The sequence below is a fragment of the Lactuca serriola genome, chromosome 1, assembly GCF_051521515.1.
Source record: "Lactuca serriola cultivar US96UC23 chromosome 1, Lser_US96UC23_V15, whole genome shotgun sequence".
NCBI classification, from domain to species: domain Eukaryota; kingdom Viridiplantae; phylum Streptophyta; class Magnoliopsida; order Asterales; family Asteraceae; genus Lactuca; species Lactuca serriola.
In genome coordinates this window covers 197,757,341-197,780,904 of record NC_136408.1, presented here as the reverse complement: position 1 = coordinate 197,780,904, position 23,564 = coordinate 197,757,341, and the positions used below count along the sequence as shown (strand labels likewise).

The window sequence follows — 23,564 nt, the reverse complement described above, 5'->3', positions numbered from 1 at the left end:
ATGGATCACAAGAGTTTAAGATATCTTATTGATCAGCCGAAACTGAACAAGAGGCAATGTAGGTGGCTGGATGTGGTCAAGGACTATGACTGCGAGATTCTTTACCATCTGGGTAAAGTGAATATGGTAGCAGATGCGTTAATCCACAAGTCGGCTGGGTCTTCGGTCGGGGATGTGTGTATGAGGATATTTGTTGATTCCCCACCTTTGGGATTAATTATAAAGGCACGGGCAAAGGGAGTTCAGAAGGAGAACTGGAAACAGGATAGGATTCAAGATGAGAACGACAGGTTTGTCATGGATAGCAAGGGTTATTGACCCGTTGTGGTCGGGTTTGGGTTCCAATTTCAGGCGGGATTAGACAGATAGTGCTGGAAGAGGCTCATAAGTCTTGATTTTCTATACACCCGGGAACCACCAAGATGTATCAGGATTTAAGATTGAGTTGCTGGTGGCCATGTATGAAGAGGGAGATTGTCTGGTACGTTGAGTGGTGCTTTAACTATAGGATGGTCAAGGCGGAGCACCAGAGGCCACATGGAAAGTTACAGCTTTTGGAGGTTCCCATGTGGATGTGGGAGCAGATTACTATAGATTCTATCACCAAATTGCTGAAGACGGCTAAAGGCTTCAATGCTATATGGGTCATCGTGGATCCACTGACTAACAATACTCACTTTTTGGCAATCCGGGTGAGTTCTTCAGCTAAAACGTTGGCTGCCGTTTATGTCCAGGAGATCGTTGCTCATCACAGGGTTTCGGTTTCCATCTTTTCAAACCCAGATGTTTGGCTCACTTCATGTAACACCCGGTTTCCTAGGTACATAAATTAATATTGTAATTTGAATTGTGTTGAGGTGACTCGACGAGTTGGTGCTTAGACTCGTCGAGTCAAGTCACGAATGGGTGACGTGGAAAATGATTTGACTCGACGAGTCAGGGGAGTGCACTCACCGAGTCAGATCTAACGAAAGAAACCCTAATTTCTCGGGTTTGGGACCTATTTAAGGACCCTTATAGCCACCATTTGCTACTACCAGACCCTTGAGAGAAACCCTAAGAGTGCTTGAGCGTTTGTGAGAGGGAAGAAGCCATTATTTGATCTTTGTGGGTTGGTTTTGCAAAAAGAAGGTGGTTCCAGCTTTGAGGAGGCCAAGGAGGTTGCATATATGTGGATCTCAAGCGAAGAACATCATCCTTGAGGTAGCATATCGATCCTTTTTCTGTTTTGCTGAAGAATCCATGGATCTAGGATTTTCTATACGCTTTATTGGGACGATTTGTTGGAAATATGGTCCCTTTCCATGTTTAGGCTTCGGATTTGGACCCATAGTGGTCCAGAGATCTTTATCCATCTTGCTTTATGATGAGTTATGGAAGAAATGGACTTAAGATGTTGTATTTCGGGCTAATTCTTCAAGTATAGTTATTTGGATGTTGCATGAGTATCAAGTTTGAACCTTTACGTGTTTATTGAGCTTAGGAAGGTCAGATCTATGGATTAGAGGAACAGATCTGACCTTAGAAGGCCATTTGAGTTCGAGCATGGAATGAACTCGCCGAGTCCATGAGCAGATTCGACGAGTCGGACCGGGTTGTCCCGTGACTCACACAGTTGGTGACTCGCCGAGTTGGGGGACTGACTCGGTGAGTCAGTTGGGATTTAGGGACTTGAGTTCACGTCTGAACTCGCCGAGTCAGTGCCTGACTCGACGAGCTGGGTCAAAGGGTGGCCATTGACCAGAGTTGACTTGTGTTGACTTAAGGGCATTATTCAAACTAAGTCGGGGAGGTATTAATTAGAGATGTATTTATGCTATAGGAGGAAGCTAGGTCGGAAGATTGAGCGTGAGTGATCATCCGACATCTTCGAGGTGAGTCTTCTCACTGTGGCTTACCCGATGGGGTAATTATGTGTGACCAGAAGGTCTTATGTGTATGATGAATATGTGATGTATGTTGTATATGTGATATGTTATGATATGAGTACGATGATGTGGACCGGAAGGTCAGGATGATATGGACCGGAAGGTCAACAGAGTTATGGGATGGAAATCCTCTGAGACACTTGGACTGGAAGATCCCATAGAGTTATGGCCTGGAAAGGCGTATGTGCTGTATGTGGTATTTTGGGGAACTCACTAAGCATTTATGCTTACCGTTTGCGTGTTATGTGTTTGAGGTACCAGTGATGATCGCGGGAAGGCGCCGACATGATCAATACACACTTGTAGTGGAGATGATTTGAGATTTTGTGGATTGTGATTTGTACTTATGTTATGTGAAAAACAATTGATAGACGTTTTTTTTTTTAGAATTGTGATTGGAGTATTTTTATTAATTTAAAATGAAAATTTGTTTTGAAATTTCATGGTGTTACAAGTTGGTATCAGAGCCTTGGTTTGAGGGATTCGAATTCATCTTTGGGTGTCTTTGAACTCAAACTGAGGATTTGAGAAAGTTTTCATAAGTAACCAAATTTTTCTAAGAGAGTGAAAAGGAATTGAGGAAACAGGAGAAAGCAGTATGTACGATCAGCCAGCGCCCGAACGGTGATTTCCCAAATTACCCTTATATTATGTGTTATGTGATATGTTGTAATGTGTTATGCATGCTAGAGTAGGCTAGGTGTTCATATTAGAACTAGAGTGGCTTGATTTGTGATGCCTTAGCCTAAGAAGATTTCTGCTGCTATGAGATGCTTGTGAGTGAATAGGTAGTAGTGAGGTGCTCTGAGGATCTACAAAAGGGTAGCTTATGTGTGGCAAGAGATAGAGTACTTGTGACTTGGGATCCTTGGAGGGTGGCTTGGAATGAATACTGATGCGGTATGGAAGGTAGTATAGGGCACGTACTACTGGAAACACCGGATCAGTGTGCAGTCCAAGTAGGAATCCTTAGGATACTAGGAAACAAGTAGGGTTGAGTTATCTAGTGCGAGTACGCTCGAGCGAGTCCTTGGTACTTTTATGTTGTATTTCAGAGACATTATGGTTGGGACACGCCACAGACCGGGGAGTAGCGAGAGGGGGTGTGAGCGATGAAGAGCTCCGCCAGATGATTCATGATGAAGTGGCTACGACCATCCGAGATGAGATACCAGAGATGTTCGGGTCTATCAAGACCATACTGATTGAGACCTTTGATGAGCGGTACGCCGCTCTTACTGATGCTGCTGTTGTTGCGGCCACCACAGCCGTCGCTGCTGCCAGGCCGCAGGGGGGTGACTCGTTGCTGTATCGGGAGTTCAGCAACACGAAGCCACTAGAGTTTGATGGGACGCAGGATCCAATTGCTGCGATGAGATGGATATCTGATATCAAGGGATTGTTCTACACCTGTTCGTGTCCAGAGCATCTGAGGGTTCAGTTTGCACTGAACCAGCTTTGCTTGGGAGCGAAGGATTGGTGGTAATTTGTGACGGTGCATCTCACTTCTGCGGAGATCTAAACGGTGACCTGGGAGAGGTTCACCATTATGTTCAGAGACAAGTACGCCCCCCGGTGGAAAGGGAACGGTTGGCCCAGGAGTTCTTAACCCTCAAGCAGGGTACTGAATCAGTTACTGTGATCACCAGGAAGTTTCATGAGAGGGCGATGTTCTGCCCTGAGCACGTGTCGTCTGAGCAGGAACGCATGAGCCGGTACTTGAGCATTCTAAGGAGGGATATTCGGGAGTTCGTGGCGAACTCGACTTACCGAACATTTGCCAAGCTCCAGGCAAATGCACGTAAGAGGAAGATTGAGCTGGAGACTCAGGTTAGGGAGGAGGCAAAGTCACAGAGGGTGGAGAGGCGGCCGACGCAGTCTCAGCCGGCAGCCAAGCGGGCAAAGCCTGCCGATTCGAGAGCTGGAGGCGAGAAGGGTGAAACTTGCGGAAAGTGAGGCAAGGGACATGAGGGGGTCTGTTGATCAGGTGCTTGCTACAAATGTGGCAAGGAAGGGCATATAGCCAAGGATTGCCCCATGGGATTCATCGTTTGTTTCCATTGCGACCAGACGGGCCACTGGAAGGCCGAGTGCCCGCAGCTGTGGGGGACATCACAAGGGGCACAGCAGGGATCTGCCCCTTCTGCCTTGTGAGTTGCTGAGGTTCGGCCGGTGAAGGCTGAGGCACCGAAGGCTCGCGGGAGAGCCTTCCAGTTGACAGCGGAGGAGGTCCGCGCAACGCCCGATGTCGTGGCTGGTATGTATTCTTTCATTTATTTATGTTGAGTTTGAGGTGTTGTGCTTATATTATGATATGTGTAGGTACTTTTCTTGTGAATTATGTACCTGCTTTGGTGTTATTTGACTTGGGTGCGAGTCGGTCATTTGTTTCCTTAGCGTTTAGTCAGCACATTAGTATCCGACGAGAGGTGTTGAGTCGACCTCTACGAGTTTCTATAGCTGACGAGCGAGCAGTGTATGCCACGGATGTGATTCGAGGGTGTGTACTTGAGATCTTCGGCGTTGAGTTTCCGATAGATCTGGTCTCGATCGCGATGGGGGGCGTATGTGTTATCTTGGGCATGGATTGGTTGAGTCGATTTGGGGCTGTGATAGACTGCAAGCAACAATTGGTGACGATTCGAGATCCTAGTGGGGGAGTGTTGACAGTCTATGACGAGGGAACTTGAAGCGGTTCAGCATTCTGTTCGGCTGCCAGAGCGAGGCAGAGTTTGCAGCAGGGATGCAAGGGGTTCGTAGCTTATGTGATGGATACATGGGAGACCGCGGGGAGGCCAAGTTTAGTTGATGATGTTTCGATAGTGCGTGAGTTCCCGGATGTATTTCCAAAGGAGTTGCCGGGTGTGCCTCCTGAGAGGCAGGTGGAGTTTCGCATTGATTTGGTTCTGGGGGAAGCGCCTATCGCTAAAGCGCCTTATCGCCTTGTACCACCAGAGATGCAGGAGTTATCCTCATACCTTCAGGAGCTATTAGGGAAATGGTTTATACGACCGAGCAGCTCGCTTGGGGAGCGCAGATCCTTTTTGTCAAGAAAAAGGATGGTTTGCATCGAATGTGCATCGACTATTAGGAGCTGAACAAGTTAACGGTCAAGAACTGTTATCCGTTGCCGAGGATTGATGATTTGTTCGATCAGCTTCAGAGGGCATCTTGGTTTTTCAAGATAGACTTGAGGTCTGGATATCACCAAATGAGGGTGCGTGATGAGGATATCCAGAAGACGACATTCAGGACACGATATGGGCACTATGAGTTTGTGGTGATGCCTTTTGGGCTCACCAGTGCACCAACAGCGTTCATGGATCTCATGAACAGGGTATGTCGTCCGATGTTGGATCGATCGGTGATCGTGTTTATTGATGATCTTCTAGTGTATTCTAGATCCCGAGAGCAGCGTGAGGAGCATTTGAGGGAGATCCTCGGGGTATTGAGGTCGGAGAGGCTTTATGCCAAATTATCCAAGTGTGATTTTTGGTTACAAGAGGTCCAGTTCTTGGGGCATCTTGTTAATCAAAATGGGATATTGGTCGACCCGGCCAAGATTGAGGCGGTGATGAGTTGGGAAGTGCCGAAGTCCGCCACGGATATCAGGAGTTTTCTGGGGTTGGACGGTTATTATCGGAGATTCATTCAGGATTTCTCCAAGATTGCAGTGCCACTCACTAGGTTGACCCGGAAGGGTGTTGCCTTCTCATGGGGTCCAGAGCAGCAGACCTCATTTGAGACTCTTCGCCGGAAGTTGTGTGAAGCCTCGGTGTTATCCCTTCTAGAGGGAGTTGAGGATTTTGTGGTATACTACGATACATCGATATCAGGGTTGGGTGTAGTGCTTATGCAGATGGGGCATGTGATAGCATATGCATCGAGGCAGCTGAAGCCTCATGAGGCGAGGTATCCCACTCACGATATGGAGTTGGGAGCGGTAGTGTTCGCTCTCAAGATCTGACGCCACTATTTGTACGAGGTTCGGTGTACCATTTACTCGGACCACAAGAGTTTGAAGTATTTGATGGATCAGCCCAACCTGAATAGGCGGAAGAGGAGATGGTTGGATGTGGTGAAGGATTACGATTGTGAGATCCTGTACCACCCAGGGAAGGCAAATGTGGTAGCCGATGCCCTAAGTCATAGGGCAAAGAGTGCCCCGATACGAGGTATGTGTAAGAGAATGACCGTGATGACTGCGGTGTTAGATACCATTCGTGAGGCCCAGGTAGAGGCTGTGAGACCGGAGAACCGCAAGAAAGAGCGAGTGTTTGGGCAGGTATTTGAGTTTGTGACTGATAGCCGAGGGCTTATGACTTTTCATGGTCGGATTTGGGTGTCGTTTATAGGTGGGGCACGTAGTGTTTTGATGGAGGAAGCGCATAGATCGAGATTCTCGATTCGTCCCGGGGCCACTAAGATGTATTTGGTTCTGAAGAGAGATTATTGGTGGCCTTGTATGAAGAGAGATGTAGCATGGATTGTAGAGAGGTGCTTGACCTGTCGTAAGGTTAAGGTCGAGCACCAGCGTCCGCATGGCAAGTTGCAGCCACTTGAGGTTCCCTAGTGGAAGTGGGAACAAATTTCTATGGATTTCATCACCAAAATGCCAAGAAACCCAAGGGGTGTCGACGTAATTTGGGTGATTGTGGATCGATTGACGAAGAGTGATCCCTTCCTTGCTATCAGTGAGAGCTCTTCTACAGAGAAGTTGGCAAAGATATATGTGAGGGAGGTGGTGTCTCGGCATGGGGTGCCGATCTCAATTGTGTCAGATCGAGATGTACGTTTTACTTCCAGGTTCTGGAAGAAGTTTCATGAGGAGTTGGGTACGAGATTGCATTTTAGCACTGCTTATCACCCTCAGACCGACGGTCAGAGTGAGCGGACTATCCAGACCCTCGAGGACTTGCTTCGGGCATGTGTATTAGACTTCGGAGGAAGTTGGGACACGTATCTGTCTTTGGCTGAGTTTTCCTATAACAACATCCACCATTTGAGCATCGGTATGCCTCCCCTTGAGCTGTTGTGTGGAAGGAGGTGTCGGACTCCCATTTGTTGGGGAGAGGTAGGGCAACGTGTAATGGGTAGTACGAAGATAGTGCTCCAGACGACACAGAGGATTCAGCAGGTCAGGCAGAGGTTGCTGACGGCTCAGAGTCACCAGAAGAGCTATATGGATAGGCGTCACTCAGAGCTCAAGTTACAGATTGGTGATTTTGTTCTCCTGAAGGTATCACCTTGGAAAGGTGTGATTCAATTCAGGAAGAGAGGCAAGTTGGGGCCTCGATATATCGGTCCATTTAGGGTGACAGCTAGGGTGGGCAGAGTAGCATATCGTTTGGAGCTACCTGCCGAGCTGAGTCAGATTCATGATGCCTTCCACGTGTCTCAGTTGAGGAAGTGTATTGCCGATGAGTCAGCAGTTGTTCCATTAGAGGAAATTCGGGTGGATGCGAGCCTGAACTATGTTGAGAGGCCGATCACGATCCGAGATAGGAGGATCAAGGTTCTGAGGAACAAGGAGGTGTCCCTGGTTCAGGTCTAGTGGCAACATCGGAAGGAGTCTGTGCTGACTTGGGAGCCGGAGTTAGAGATGTTGGAGCAGCATCCAGAGTTGTTTGCAGAGCGAGACTTCGGGGGCAAATTCTACTTCTAGTAGGGGAGAATTATAACGCCCGGTTTCCCAGGTACATTAATTAATATTGTAATTTTGATTGTGTTGAGGTGACTCAACGAGTTGGTGCTTAGACTCGTTGAGTCAGGTCACGAATGGGTGACGTGGATAATGATTAGACTCGACGAGTCAGGGGAGTGCACTCACCGAGTCATAGCTAACGAAAGAAACCCTAATTTCTCGGGTTTGGGGACCTATTTAAGGACCCCTATAGCCACCATTTGCGGCTACCAGACCCTTGAGAGAAACCCTAAGAGTGCTTGAGCGTTTGTGAGAGGGAAGAAGCCATTATTTGATCTTTGTGGGTTGGTTTTGCAAGAAGAAGGTGGTTCCAGCTTTGAGGAGGCCAAGGAGGTTGCATATATGTGGATCTCAAGCAAAGAACATCATCCTTGAGGTAGCATATCGATCCTTTTTCTATTTTGCTGAAGAATCCATGGATCTAGGGTTTTCTATACCCTTTATTGGGATGATTTGTTGGAAATATGGTCCCTTACCATGTTTAGGCTTTGGATCTGGACCCATAGTGGTCCAGAGAGCTTTATCCATCTTGCTTTATGATGAGTTATGGAAGAAATGGACTTAGGATGTTGTATTTGTGGCTAATTCTTCAAGTAGAGTTATTTGGACGTTGCATGAGTATCAAGTTTGAACCTTTACGTGTTTATTGAGCTTATGAAGGTCAGGTCTATGGATTAGAGGAACAGATCTGACCTCAGAAGGCCATTTGAGTTCGAGCATGGAATGAACTCGCGGAGTCCATGAGCAGACTTGACGAGTCGGACCGGGTTGTCCCGTGACTCACACAGTTGGTGACTCGCCGAGTTGGGGGACTGAATCGGTGAGTCAGTTGGGATTTAGGGGACTTGAGTTCACGTCTGAACTCACCGAGTCAGTGCCTGACTCGACGAGTTGGGTCAAAGGGCGGCCGTTGACCACAGTTGACTTGTGTTGACTTATGGGCATTAGTCAAACTAAGTCGGGGAGGTATTAATTAGAGATGTATTTATGCTATAGGAGGAAGCTAGGTCGGAAGATTGAGTGCGATTGATCATCTGACATCTTCGAGGTGTGTCTTCTCACTATGGCTTACCCGATGGGGTAATTATGTGTGACCGGAAGGTCTTATGTGTATGATGAATATTTGATGTATGTTGTATATGTGATATGTTATGATATGAGTATGATGATGTGGACCAGAAGGTCAGGATGATATGGACCGGAAGGTCAACAAAGTATGGACCGGAAGGTCAACAGAGTTATGGGATGGAAATCCCCCGAGACACTTGGATTGGAAGATCCCATAGAGTTATGGCCTGGAAAGGCGTATGTGTTGTATGTGGTATTTTAGGGAACTCACTAAGCATTTACGCTTACTGTTTGCATGTTATGTGTATCAGGTACCAGTGATGATCGCGGGAAGGCGCGGACATGATTAGTACACACTTGTAGTGGAGATGATTTGAGATTCTGGGGATTGTGATTTGTACTTATGTTATGTGAAAAACAATTGATACACGCTTTTTTTTTTTGAGAATTGTGATAGGAGTATTTTTATTAATTTAAAATGAAAAATTGTTTTCAAATTTCACGGTCTTACACTTCACATTTCTGGCAGAAGTTCCATGAGGAACTAGGCACGAGGTTACATTTCGGCACTACATATTATCCGCAGATTGATGGCCAGAGTAAGTGGACTATATAGACCCTTGAGGATATGTTATAGGCCTATGTTACTGATTTTGGTGGGAGTTGGGATTCCTACCTACCTCTTGAGGAGTTCTCCTACAACAATAATTATCACTCCAACATTATTGATCCACCGTTTGAGCTCTTGTATGGTCGGAGATATCTTACCCCATTTTGTTGGGGAGAGGATGTTCATAGGGTCATGGGAAAGACCGCAGTGGTCCTTCAAACCACGGAGCTTATTTAGCAGATCAGACAGCGACTCCAGACCGCTCAAAGTTAGCAGAAGAGCTATGCCGATCGTCACCGATCAGAGTTAGAGTTTTAGGTCGGCGATATGGTGCTCCTTAAGGTCTCGCCTGGGAAGGGTGTGATACGCTTCAGGAAGAGAGGGGACATTCGGCCCCCGGTATGTGACATCCCCATTTTCACGGCCAGAAAAGACTGATTTTGTTTATGCTTTATAAAAATCAAAGTACCTCTTTTAATAAAAACGTTGTAGAATTTGTTCCTAGTAAAACATGATAAATACGTTATCAAAGCATTTCCGAAGAAAAGTATTTTTATTCATTTTAAAACATTTGGGATGACATCGTCAATACAGAAACATAAGTATAAACAGAACTTACATTCAGTATCACTGGTGATTTATATGTCCTTAATATCTCAGTGTAATGTGACTTCATATCAACACCTATGATATAAATAAATTGAGTGTGTTAGGTTGGAAAACCTGGTGAGTACATAGGGTTTTCAACCTACAATAATATAATTATTATGTTTAAACAATCAAACAATCAACCCAATTACCCATCCCCATTATCTTCTTTACTCTTAAGGACCTATCCTAAGAGTCATCTATCCTGCATTCGTTTATTCCGAAGTCCCTTACATCTAGGGTTATAGGACTGGCACTAAATCCATAGCTGACAATGCTCGTTCGTAAAGCACTAATTCCATAGCTGCTATAGTTTATTCATCGGGTACTAAATCCATAGCTACTAGTGTTTATCTAATAGGTACTAAGTTTAATTCCTAACAAGTACTAAGTCCAGAGCTACCAGTGTTTAACTAATAGGTACTAAGTCCATAGCTACCAATTCCTAACAGGCACTAAGTCCATAGCTACCGGTGTTTAACTAATAGGTAGTAAGTCCATAGCTACCAATTCCTAACAGGTACTAAATCCATAGCTACTAGTGTTTGTCAAATAGGCATTAAGTCCATAGCTGTCAGTGTTATTTATTAGGCACTAAGTCTATAGCTTCTTATATTTACTCACATCATCTTTTCTCTCCCAACATTCATCTACCCATGTCATCCCCAACATATTTGTATATATAAAATATGTATACAGTTTAAATCATTTAAAACATGTATAAAAACGTTCATCCAACATAGACAGCAAGTACTCAGATAATATGCACACATAGCACGTAGTTTATATAAAATACTTCATATCTATGTGTAAGATGAAAGGGACCATGCACTCACTTGGTAAGGTGGTGACTCGGTACTCGGACAGCACTTCGTTACTCTTAAAACAATTTTCCTTGAACAAAACCTAGTATCATTACCACTAGAGATCAGATCAGTCTAATATTCAACGAGACTAATTAATAGTCTAGCTATTATTACTATTATATAAGCGTTAAACGATACTTATATAACCCATAATAATAGCCCAAGTACTTATTATAAGGTCCTAATAACATTACTATAATTAATTAGAAGTTATATTAAAAATAGCGTAGGCGTAACTCACTTACAACGGGTTTTTCACAAAACCGGGCTTCGTTAGAGCAGCATTCCCGAGCTGAAAGGCTCTTTTCTCGGAGCCCATCGGGTGCTCCGGGGCTTCCGCCTCGTGCTAGCGAGTTACCCTAGGCTTTGGCGGGTTAGGGAGGCTTAGAGAGAGAGAGAGAGAGAGAGTTTAAAGAGAGAAAGAAGTGGGGAAAGGTGTGGGAAATGGAGGAGCCCGACACCTCTATTTATAGGTTGAATTCCTGATAGACTCGCCGAGTAGGAGGACCTACTCGCCGAGTTGGGGCATGTGGCAGCCTTCTGGTGGTGCCACGTGTCCAATTCTGGTGGTGCTACATCACCCCTATCGCGTATCAGCCTTTAAAATTAGAAAAATCATAAGTCTCGTATACGAGCTCTGTTTTCGATGTTCTTTTTTTCAACGGTAGGTAAAATCAAGATCTACAACTTTCATTTAGACTTTGTCGGCTAATTCTTGACCGATCTCAAATTTAACAGTAGGAGGCCTTTAGACTTTTAAATGACCGGGAAGAATTCGTAACTACTTCATACGGACTCCGTTTTCATGTATCTTTTTACCGTTGAGTTCCTATTAATGAGATCTTCAACTCTCATTTAGGTCGCTTAAGCCAAAAACCGCTCGAACTAAAATTCGAGTTTCGGGTCGTGCACTGCTAAGCCGAATCTTAGAAAAATCATAACTTCCTCATACGAAGTCAGATTTGGGCGTTCTTTTTTTGTATGTTGTTGGTTTAACATATACTACAACTTTCGTTTAGATTTCTATGGCTAATAGATTTACGCTTCCCAGTGTCGTGCCGGTTTTGCTGTAAAACTTCGACGGGCCATAACTTCTTCGTTATAACTCGGATTTCGGCGTTCTTTATATGTACGGAAACCTTGAGACATATTCTACAACTTGGTTAAGACTATTTATTATAAATAATATTTTGCCAAAAAGTCATTTTCGACAGTTATTGCTTCTAAATTGACTAGCCCGGATCTGCGGCTTACAATTATCCCCCCCTTAGGATGATTACGTCTCGGAATCATCAACGAAACATGGCAGTATAATGACTCCATATGTTATCTCTTCATCCTAGGTAATAACTGTACCTTCTATGTTGCTTCGAACGAGTATCTAACTCTTGGACTCCTTGACTGCAGGCGGTGCTCGGTCTTGCACCTGCTCGTTAGACTTTCAATCATGACCTTCGCATCATAACCTCATTCTTTATCAGATACTCCTTCTTCTTCTTAACAAACTTACGATAACTTAATTTGATTACTACAATTGACCGATGTGTCATATTCTAATGACCTATCATCGTATGTAGCAACGCTTAGACTCAGGTCTCTTAAAGTCAAATTCCGGAATGGAATATGCTTTCCTTCATGGTCTAATGTGATATAATCACATTTTAACATGTAGCATTTCTAGCTACCAACTTCTTTAACAACGAGCGCGATACTTCTATTGATCGCGTTGATTTCAATCGTTTGGTTTAAGTTGAGCGCTACATCAAACTTGGTTCTCTGAACCACGTAACCTACTCATCGTAGTCAGACTCAATGTGATATGACCACTAGGGTCGGGATAACAACAATCTTCTTAGTCATTACCAAAACAATGGTAACGACATACTTGAATAAAACGAAATCAATTACTAGCTTCTTGGTAACCTTGTGACTTTCCCTGATCCAAGTGTGAGTCCTGTGCTTCCGGTAGTATAGGCCTCTACTACCATTCACACCTACTCATACTCGTTCCAAGTTTTATCTCGTAGTTTTCCAAGTCATTATCACAACAAAACAATTTTAACACATAAAAATGTGTCCAAACAATTAGAAAAATTTCCCTTAGACTCTACTAGGACTTCTTCTATGCGTATCTTCAATCATCAATTCTGCTTCAACTTGGTTGGTGATGGAAATTCCAGATGATAGGAAAACTTTAGGAATTACATCAATCGTTCTATCATCCTACCAATCAAATGTGTACATTCAGATGTACCGTACTTCTCTAGACGTACTGCTATTTTATCAGACGTATTCTAAAGGCAAGATACCTCTCTTATGTTATCTTCCGATAGGTATCATTCACTATCGTAAGCCATCTCATTTCCTCTATTTTCTCAATCTATCATGGTTCGCATCACTTCCTGAACTTCTACCATTGTGATTGGTTCGGGTGCAGGCGCAACGACAGATGCATGACCCATCACATTCTTAGGCTCAGGCTGTCATCTTCCTCGGATATTTCCTTAGTCTGTCTTCACCATGAAGTTTTGTACACCCAAGCAGACGTTCGGTGTACCGAGGTGAGAATTTTAAGATAGGAAAGATTTTATTTACGATAGACGTATAGATCTCCTTGTCACACCGAAAAGTTATATGCCAATTCTAATACCGTAATCAAACGTTTAGAAATTTGAACACATAAAATTTCCAGATCCGGTCGGCAACAGACCATAGATTCGAACAAATAATAGCACATAAGGCATCTTTATAGCAATAACATAAAACATTTTAGGCATCTTTCCTAAAATAAACTAGTGCTTGTGTCTAAAATATAGCATACATTCATCTCACAATCATCGCTTAGCATTCTAAGTTTAAGTCTAGAAATTACCTACAAATTCCTAGTTCGATTAAACTAATGCTCTGATACCAACTGTGACATCCCCATTTTCGCGGCCAGAAAAGACCGATTTTGTTTATGCTTTATAAAAATCAGAGTGCCTCTTTTAATAAAAACGTTGCGGAATTTGTTCCCAGTAAAACATGATAAATACGTTATCAAAGCATTTCCGAAGAAAAGTATTTTTATTCATTTTAAAACATTTGGGATGTCATCGTCAATACAAAAACATAAGTATAAACAGAACTTACATTCAGTATCACTGGTGATTTATATGTCCTTAATATCTCAGTGTAATGTGACTTCATATCAACACCTGTGATATAAATAAATTGAGTGCGTTAGGTTGGAAAACCTGGTGAGTACATAGGGTTTTCAACCTACAATAATATAATTATTATGTTTAAACAATCAAACAATCAACCCAATTACCCATCCCCATTATCTTCTTTACTCTTAAGGACCTATCCTAAGAGTCATCTATCCTGCATTCGTTTATTCCGAAGTCCCTTACATCTAGGGTTATAGGACTGGCACTAAATCCATAGCTGACAATGCTCGTTCGTAAAGCACTAATTCCATAGCTGCTATAGTTTATTCATCGGGTACTAAATCCATAGCTACTAGTGTTTATCTAATAGGTACTAAGTTTAATTCCTAACAAGTACTAAGTCCATAGCTACCAGTGTTTAACTAATAGGTACTAAGTCCATAGCTACCAATTCCTAACAGGTACTAAGTCCATAGCTACTAGTGCTTAACTAATAGGTACTAAGTTCATAGCTACCAATTCCTAATAGGTACTAAATCCATAGCTACCATTGTTTGTTGAATAGGCACTAAGTCCATAGCTGCCAGTGTTATTTATTAGGCACTAAGTCTATAGATGCTTATGTTTACTCACATCATCTTTTCTCTCCCATCATTCATCTACCCATGTCATCCCCAACATATTTGTATATATAAAATACGTATACAGTTTAAATCATTTAAAACATGTATAAAACGTTCATCCAACATAGACAACAAGTACTCAGATAATATGCACACATAACATGTAGTTTATATAAAATACTTCATATCTATGTGTAAGATGAAAGGGACCACGCACTCACTTGGTAAGGTGGTGACTCGGTACTCGTACAGCACTTCGTTACTCTTAAAACAATTTTCCTCGGACAAAACCTAGTATCATTACCACTAGAGTTTAGTCTAATATTCACCGAGACTAATTAATAGTCTAGCTATTATTACTATTATATAAGCGTTAAACGATACTTATATAACTCATAATAATAGCCCAAGTACTTATCATAAGGTCCTAATAACATTACTATAATTAATTAGAAGCTATATTAAAAATAACGTAGGCGTAACTCACTTACAGCGAAGTTTTCACAAAACCGGGCTTCGTTGGAGCAGCGTTCCCGAGCTGAAAGGCTCTTTTCTCGGAGCCGTCGGGTGCTCCGGGGCTTCCGCCTCTATTTATAGGTTGAATTCCTGATAGAGAGAGAGAGAGAGAGAGAGAGAGAGAGAGTTTAAAGAGAGAAAGAAGTGGGGAAAGGTGTGGGAAATGGAGGAGCCCGACACCTCTATTTATAGGTTGAATTCCTGATAGACTCGCCGAGTAGGAGGACCTACTCGCCGAGTTGGGGCATGTGGCAGCCTTCTGGTGGTGCCACGTGTCCAATTCTGGTGGTGCTACATCACCCCTATCGCGTATCAGCCTTTAAAATTAGAAAAATCATAAGTCTCGTATACGAGCTCTGTTTTCGATGTTCTTTTTTTCAACGGTAGGTAAAATCAAGATCTACAACTTTCATTTAGACTTTGTCGGCTAATTCTTGACCGATCTCAAATTTAACAGTAGGAGGCCTTTAGACTTTTAAATGACCGGGAAGAATTCGTAACTATTTCATACGGACTCCGTTTTCATGTATCTTTTTACCGTTGAGTTCCTATTAATGAGATCTTCAACTCTCATTTAGGTCGCTTAAGCCAAAAACCGCTCGAACTAAAATTCGAGTTTCGGGTCGTGCACTGCTAAGCCGAATCTTAGAAAAATCATAACTTCCTCATACGAAGTCAGATTTGGGCGTTCTTTTTTTGTATGTTGTTGGTTTAACATATACTACAACTTTCGTTTAGATTTCTATGGCTAATAGATTTACGCTTCCCGGTGTCGTGCCGGTTTTGCTGTAAAACTTCGACGGGCCATAACTTCTTCGTTATAACTCGGATTTCGGCGTTCTTTATATGTACGGAAACATTGAGACATATTCTACAACTTGGTTAAGACTATTTATTATAAATAATATTTTGCCAAAAAGTCATTTTCGACAGTTATTGCTTCTAAATTGACTAGCCCGGATCTGCGGCTTACAATTATCCCCCCCTTAGGATGATTACGTCTCGGAATCATCAATGAAACATGGCAGTATAATGACTCCATATGTTATCTCTTCATCCTAGGTAATAACTGTACCTTCTATGTTGCTTCGAACGAGTATCTAACTCTTGGACTCCTTGACTGCAGGCGGTGCTCGGTCTTGCACCTGCTCGTTAGACTTTCAATCATGACCTTCGCATCATAACCTCATTCTTTATCAGATACTCCTTCTTCTTCTTAACAAACTTACGATAACTTAATTTGATTACTACAATTGACCGATGTGTCATATTCTAATGACCTATCATCGTATGTAGCAACGCTTAGACTCAGGTCTCTTAAAGTCAAATTCCGGAATGGAATATGCTTTCCTTCATGGTCTAATGTGATATAATCACATTTTAACATGTAGCATTTCTAGCTACCAACTTCTTTAACAACGAGTGCGATACTTCTATTGATCGCGTTGATTTCAATCGTTTGGTTTAAGTTGAGCGCTACATCAAACTTGGTTCTCTGAACCACGTAACCTACTCATCGTAGTCAGACTCAATGTGATATGACCACTAGGGTCGGGATAACAACAATCTTCTTAGTCATTACCAAAACAATGGTAACGACATACTTGAATAAAACGAAATCAATTACTAGCTTCTTGGTAACCTTGTGACTTTCCCTGATCCAAGTGTGAGTCCTGTGCTTCCGGTAGTATAGGCCTCTACTACCATTCACACCTACTCATACTCGTTCCAAGTTTTATCTCGTAGTTTTCCAAGTCATTATCACAACAAAACAATTTTAACACATAAAAATGTGTCCAAACAATTAGAAAAATTTCCCTTAGACTCTACTAGGACTTCTTCTATGCGTATCTTCAATCATCAATTCTGCTTCAACTTGGTTGGTGATGGAAATTCCAGATGATAGGAAAACTTTAGGAATTACATCAATCGTTCTATCATCCTACCAATCAAATGTGTACATTCAGATGTACCGTACTTCTCTAGACGTACTGCTATTTTATCAGACGTATTCTAAAGGCAAGATACCTCTCTTATGTTATCTTCCGATAGGTATCATTCACTATCGTAAGCCATCTCATTTCCTCTATTTTCTCAATCTATCATGGTTCGCATCACTTCCTGAACTTCTACCATTGTGATTGGTTCGGGTGCAGGCGCAACGACAGATGCATGACCCATCACATTCTTAGGCTCAGGCTGTCATCTTCCTCGGATATTTCCTTAGTCTGTCTTCACCATGAAGTTTTGTACACCCAAGCAGACGTTCGGTGTACCGAGGTGAGAATTTTAAGATAGGAAAGATTTTATTTACGATAGACGTATAGATCTCCTTGTCACACCGAAAAGTTATATGCCAATTCTAATACCGTAATCAAACGTTTAGAAATTTGAACACATAAAATTTCCAGATCCGGTCGGCAACAGACCATAGATTCGAACAAATAATAGCACATAAGGCATCTTTATAGCAATAACATAAAACATTTTAGGCATCTTTCCTAAAATAAACTAGTGCTTGTGTCTAAAATATAGCATACATTCATCTCACAATCATCGCTTAGCATTCTAAGTTTAAGTCTAGAAATTACCTACAAATTCCTAGTTCGATTAAACTAATGCTCTGATACCAACTGTGACATCCCCATTTTCGCGGCCAGAAAAGACCGATTTTGTTTATGCTTTATAAAAATCAGAGTGCCTCTTTTAATAAAAACGTTGCGGAATTTGTTCCCAGTAAAACATGATAAATACGTTATCAAAGCATTTCCGAAGAAAAGTATTTTTATTCATTTTAAAACATTTGGGATGTCATCGTCAATACAAAAACATAAGTATAAACAGAACTTACATTCAGTATCACTGGTGATTTATATGTCCTTAATATCTCAGTGTAATGTGACTTCATATCAACACCTGTGATATAAATAAATTGAGTGCGTTAGGTTGGAAAACCTGGTGAGTACATAGGGTTTTCAACCTACAATAATATAATTATTATGTTTAAACAATCAAACAATCAACCCAATTACCCATCCCCATTATCTTCTTTACTCTTAAGGACCTATCCTAAGAGTCATCTATCCTGCATTCGTTTATTCCGAAGTCCCTTACATCTAGGGTTATAGGACTGGCACTAAATCCATAGCTGACAATGCTCGTTCGTAAAGCACTAATTCCATAGCTGCTATAGTTTATTCATCGGGTACTAAATCCATAGCTACTAGTGTTTATCTAATAGGTACTAAGTTTAATTCCTAACAAGTACTAAGTCCATAGCTACCAGTGTTTAACTAATAGGTACTAAGTCCATAGCTACCAATTCCTAACAGGTACTAAGTCCATAGCTACTAGTGCTTAACTAATAGGTACTAAGTTCATAGCTACCAATTCCTAATAGGTACTAAATCCATAGCTACCATTGTTTGTTGAATAGGCACTAAGTCCATAGCTGCCAGTGTTATTTATTAGGCACTAAGTCTATAGCTGCTTATGTTTACTCACATCATCTTTTCTCTCCCATCATTCATCTACCCATGTCATCCCCAACATATTTGTATATATAAAATACGTATACAGTTTAAATCATTTAAAACATGTATAAAACGTTCATCCAACATAGACAACAAGTACTCAGATAATATGCACACATAACATGTAGTTTATATAAAATACTTCATATCTATGTGTAAGATGAAAGGGACCACGCACTCACTTGGTAAGGTGGTGACTCGGTACTCGTACAGCACTTCGTTACTCTTAAAACAATTTTCCTCGGACAAAACCTAGTATCATTACCACTAGAGTTTAGTCTAATATTCACCGAGACTAATTAATAGTCTAGCTATTATTACTATTATATAAGCGTTAAACGATACTTATATAACTCATAATAATAGCCCAAGTACTTATCATAAGGTCCTAATAACATTACTATAATTAATTAGAAGCTATATTAAAAATAACGTAGGCGTAAATCACTTACAGCGAAGTTTTCACAAAACCGGGCTTCGTTGGAGCAGCGTTCCCGAGCTGAAAGGCTCTTTTCTCGGAGCCGTCGGGTGCTCCGGGGCTTCCGCCTCTATTTATAGGTTGAATTCCTGATAGAGAGAGAGAGAGAGAGAGTTTAAAGAGAGAAAGAAGTGGGGAAAGGTGTGGGAAATGGAGGAGCCCGACACCTCTATTTATAGGTTGAATTCCTGATAGACTCGCCGAGTAGGAGGACCTACTCGCCGAGTTGGGGCATGTGGCAGCCTTCTGGTGGTGCCACGTGTCCAATTCTGGTGGTGCTACATCACCCCTATCGCGTATCAGCCTTTAAAATTAGAAAAATCATAAGTCTCGTATACGAGCTCTGTTTTCGATGTTCTTTTTTTCAACGGTAGGTAAAATCAAGATCTACAACTTTCATTTAGACTTTGTCGGCTAATTCTTGACCGATCTCAAATTTAACAGTAGGAGGCCTTTAGACTTTTAAATGACCGGGAAGAATTCGTAACTATTTCATACGGACTCCGTTTTCATGTATCTTTTTACCGTTGAGTTCCTATTAATGAGATCTTCAACTCTCATTTAGGTCGCTTAAGCCAAAAACCGCTCGAACTAAAATTCGAGTTTCGGGTCGTGCACTGCTAAGCCGAATCTTAGAAAAATCATAACTTCCTCATACGAAGTCAGATTTGGGCGTTCTTTTTTTGTATGTTCTCGGTTTAACATATAATACAACTTTCTTTTAGATTGATAAGGCTAAAAGTCGCTCCATGGTAAATTTACTATTTACGCTTCCCGGTGTTGTGCCGGTTTTGCCGTAAAACTTCGACGGGCCATAACTTTTTCGTTATAACTCGGATTTCGGTGTTCTTTATATGTACAGAAACCTTGAGACATATTCTACAACTTGGTTAAGAATATTTATTATAAATAATCTTTCGCCAAAAAGTCATTTTCGACACTTATTGCTTCTAAATTGACTAGCCCGGATCTGCGGGCGTTACACGGTATATTAGACATTTTCGGGTGATTTCTAGGATTTGCAAGGTAGCTTACAGGTTGGATTTATCAAGCGAGCTCAGTCATACCCATAACATTTTCCATGTCTCTCAGGTGCGGAAATGTGTGTTTGACAACGAGGCAGTAGTTCTATTATATGATATTCAGTTCGATGAGAGCCTAAACTATGTTGAGAGACCGATGGCTATTCTGGAAAGATAGATGAAGGTTATGTGCAATAAGGAGATACCTTTGGTAAAGGTACAATGGCAGCATCAGAGAGGCTCCGAGTGGACCTGGGAGCCGGAGGCTGAGATGCAGGAGCATTATCTTGAGTTATTCCTCGCAGCTGACTTCAAGGACAAAGTTTAGATCAAGTGGGCAAGAGTTGTAACATCCCGATGATAAAGTATGTTTAATTTTAACCCTATAATTTAAGTATGTTGCATTTTGGTCCTTAAGTTCAAGAAAGTGTGCAAAAAGGGCCCTAGTGGCATTTTTGTAAATTAGCCATAGGGAGTACGCCATGTGTATGCGTGTACTATGAGCGTACTAGGGTTCAACCTAGTATGCTGGGCGTACATCTTCTATGTGGGGCGTATGTTCCATATATGGAAACCCTAATTTTTAGGGTTTAGCTCATATATAAACCCCATTATAGCCTAATTCACCTTGAGAAGAAATTCCAAGCTTAAGTGTGTGTGTTTTTGTGCATTGAAGAACAAGGAAAGAAGTAGAGTTGATCTTGGAGGAGTGAAACACTTTAGATCTGGGATTTCTACTTCATTTGCAACCTTTTGAAGGTATAAAGATTGTAATTTTACCCCTGCATCATATAGATCTAGAAATGGTTGTTTTAATGATACTTTTTTGTCCCAAAATGTAATATCTTGAGTATGGCATGTTCTTGATTCATTAAGTTGTATTTTTAGACCTTAGTAGTGGACTTAAGTCATAAATAGAGTCCCAATAGGTGGTTTTGTCCTATGCATGTTGTGGAGAGTCTTAAGGCATTAATGAATATTGGATACAGGTGCCACAACTCACATGTATGCACAGTTATCCTATATTGACAATTCTACACCTATATCCACTCACACTCCCATATTTTTACTTGATGGTTCTATTAAATCTGTAACCATACTAGTTCAATCATTCTTAATTCTTGCTTGATACTCACAAATGTTCTATATGTTCCTAAATTCACATGCAATCCTTTATCTTTAAATGCTTTAGCAACTTTCGCTCTTGTTGCTTTCGTTTTTCTTCCTACATATTGTCTTTTACAAGACCTTCAAACTACTAAAATTGTTTTAGATAATTCCAGTTTCAATTCTACCATTATAGAGTCTTTTTTTGCTACCAATTTGTGTAATAATGTTAAAGCTAAAAATAATAATAGCTATTATGTATGGCATAAAAGACTGGGTCACAGTTATGAGTCTGTATTGATTCATTTGAGTTTTATACCAATGAACGCTATCAATGAAATGTCTCCTTGTGTTCCATGCCATCTAGCAAAACAACAAAGTTTTCTTGTTCCAAATAGTAACTCTTCTACTATTTCTATTCTTCAGCTCATTCATGTGGATCTTTGGGGTCCATATAACTCCCAAACCATTACAAGGGCTTCTTATTTCTTAACCATTGTTTATGACTTTTCAAGGTCAACATGGACATTTCTATTAAGGGACAAACTTTTTTATATTCAACCTTATCCGATTTCTTCAATCATGTTTCTAATCGGTACCAAATAATTGTCAAATTTATAAGAACAGATAATGGAACTGAGTTCGTCAATCATAATTGTCAATAACTTTTCTCTTCTTTAGGAATAGTTCATCAGAGGACTGTTTCCTATTCTCCTTAACAAAATGGAAGAGTGGACATAAAACAACAACATCACAAGTTGCCAGGTCATTATTGTTTTATTCCAAATTACCCATTCATTTTTAGGGTAATGCTATTCTTATGGCTACTTACATCATGAAGATCCTTCCTACTTAAGTGCTTGATTGGGAAACACATTTTTAGAAACTTCAAAATAAAACGCCATCATACAATAATCTCAAAGTAATTGGTTGTTTATGTTTTGCAACCAATACTATCCCTCATAAAACAAAATTTGAACCTAGAGTTTTCATGTGTTGCTTTATTGGTTATAATCATGGTCAAAAAGCTTACAAGTTGTATGATTTGAAAGAAAAGAAGATTATTATATCTAGAGATGTCATGTTCTATGAATCTTTTTTTCCATACTAAATGAAAAGGAAATCATGTTAAGAGAAAACATTGTATTACCAAATATTTTACATGAATATGGGCAAGATTTTGTAGTTCAAACTTAAGATTTTATTCCTTCTCATGATTACAACTTAGGGGATATTGATCTCATCAATAAAAATGAAGGTTTTGAAGCATAATTAGAAGAAGAAACGAGCAGTAAAGAAATTGAAGATTTGTTTTTTGAAAATAACAATAATGCCCATGAAGATCAAAATCTCATAGCAGGAACAAGAGTAAGAAAACAACCATCGTGGCATAAAGATTATGTTATGCATTGTGATACTAACAGTTCATAACCTACCCCACCTCCAAATTCAAAGAAATTTACATCTCCTCATTGCCCTTCTACTTTTCCATATCACCATTCTGCCCTTTTAACCCAAACCTGTAAATGCTTCCTAACATTTTTTTTCATAAATCAAAGAACCATTGATGCTATGAATAAAGAAATTCCAGCTTTGGAAGAAAACCACACTTGGACCATTATACTCTTACCACCGGGTAAAAACCAGTTGGGTCAAAGTTACCTGATGGGGGCAGAGGAGATACAAGGCCAAGCTGGTAGTAAAGGGGTACAATCAAGTTTATGGAATAAATTATCTTAATAGTTTCTCTCCAGTTGCAAAAGTGGTCGCTGTTAGGATTTTATTAGCTTTGTCTCTTTCAAAAAGATGGAATTTACACCAGTTAGAAATCAACAATGCTTTCTTGCATGGTTTTTTGGATGAAGAAGTGTATTTGCATCCACAACAAGGGTATGAGAAGGAAAAGAAAGGAGATGTTTGCAAGCTGAATAAATCACTCTATGGTCTTACACAAGCTAGTAGACAATGACATATAGAGTTTTGTAAATAACTCTTGGATTTTGGATCCCAAAAGTCTTCACATGATCATCTCCTATCCACAAAAAGTGAAAATAAATCAGTCATTGCTTTAGTGGTATATATAGATGGTGTTTTAATAATTGGTCCTAATCAAGACAAAATTAATGAAGTTAAAGATTACTTAAACAATGATTTCATAATAAAAGACTTTGGAAATGCTAGTTACTTCTTGGGTATTGAGCTATTAAAAATAGAAGAAGGATTATAATATGTTCCTGATATACATAATCTGAATTTGGATTAATTGGAACTAAACCAACATCAACACTATCAATCAAGAACATGCATTA

At 40.9% G+C, this 23,564-nt stretch overlaps 1 protein-coding gene across 1 annotated transcript; it reads left to right on the top strand.

The window, feature by feature from the left end:
• On the top strand, positions 1 to 23,224 carry LOC145065094 (uncharacterized). The gene is made up of 3 exons (XM_079012386.1): positions 1 to 290; positions 509 to 820; positions 22,999 to 23,224. The coding sequence occupies exons 1-3, from the start codon at positions 1 to 3 to the stop codon at positions 23,222 to 23,224; spliced, it is 828 nt and encodes a 275-aa protein (XP_078868512.1).
• The last annotated feature ends 340 nt before the right edge of the window (positions 23,225 to 23,564 follow it).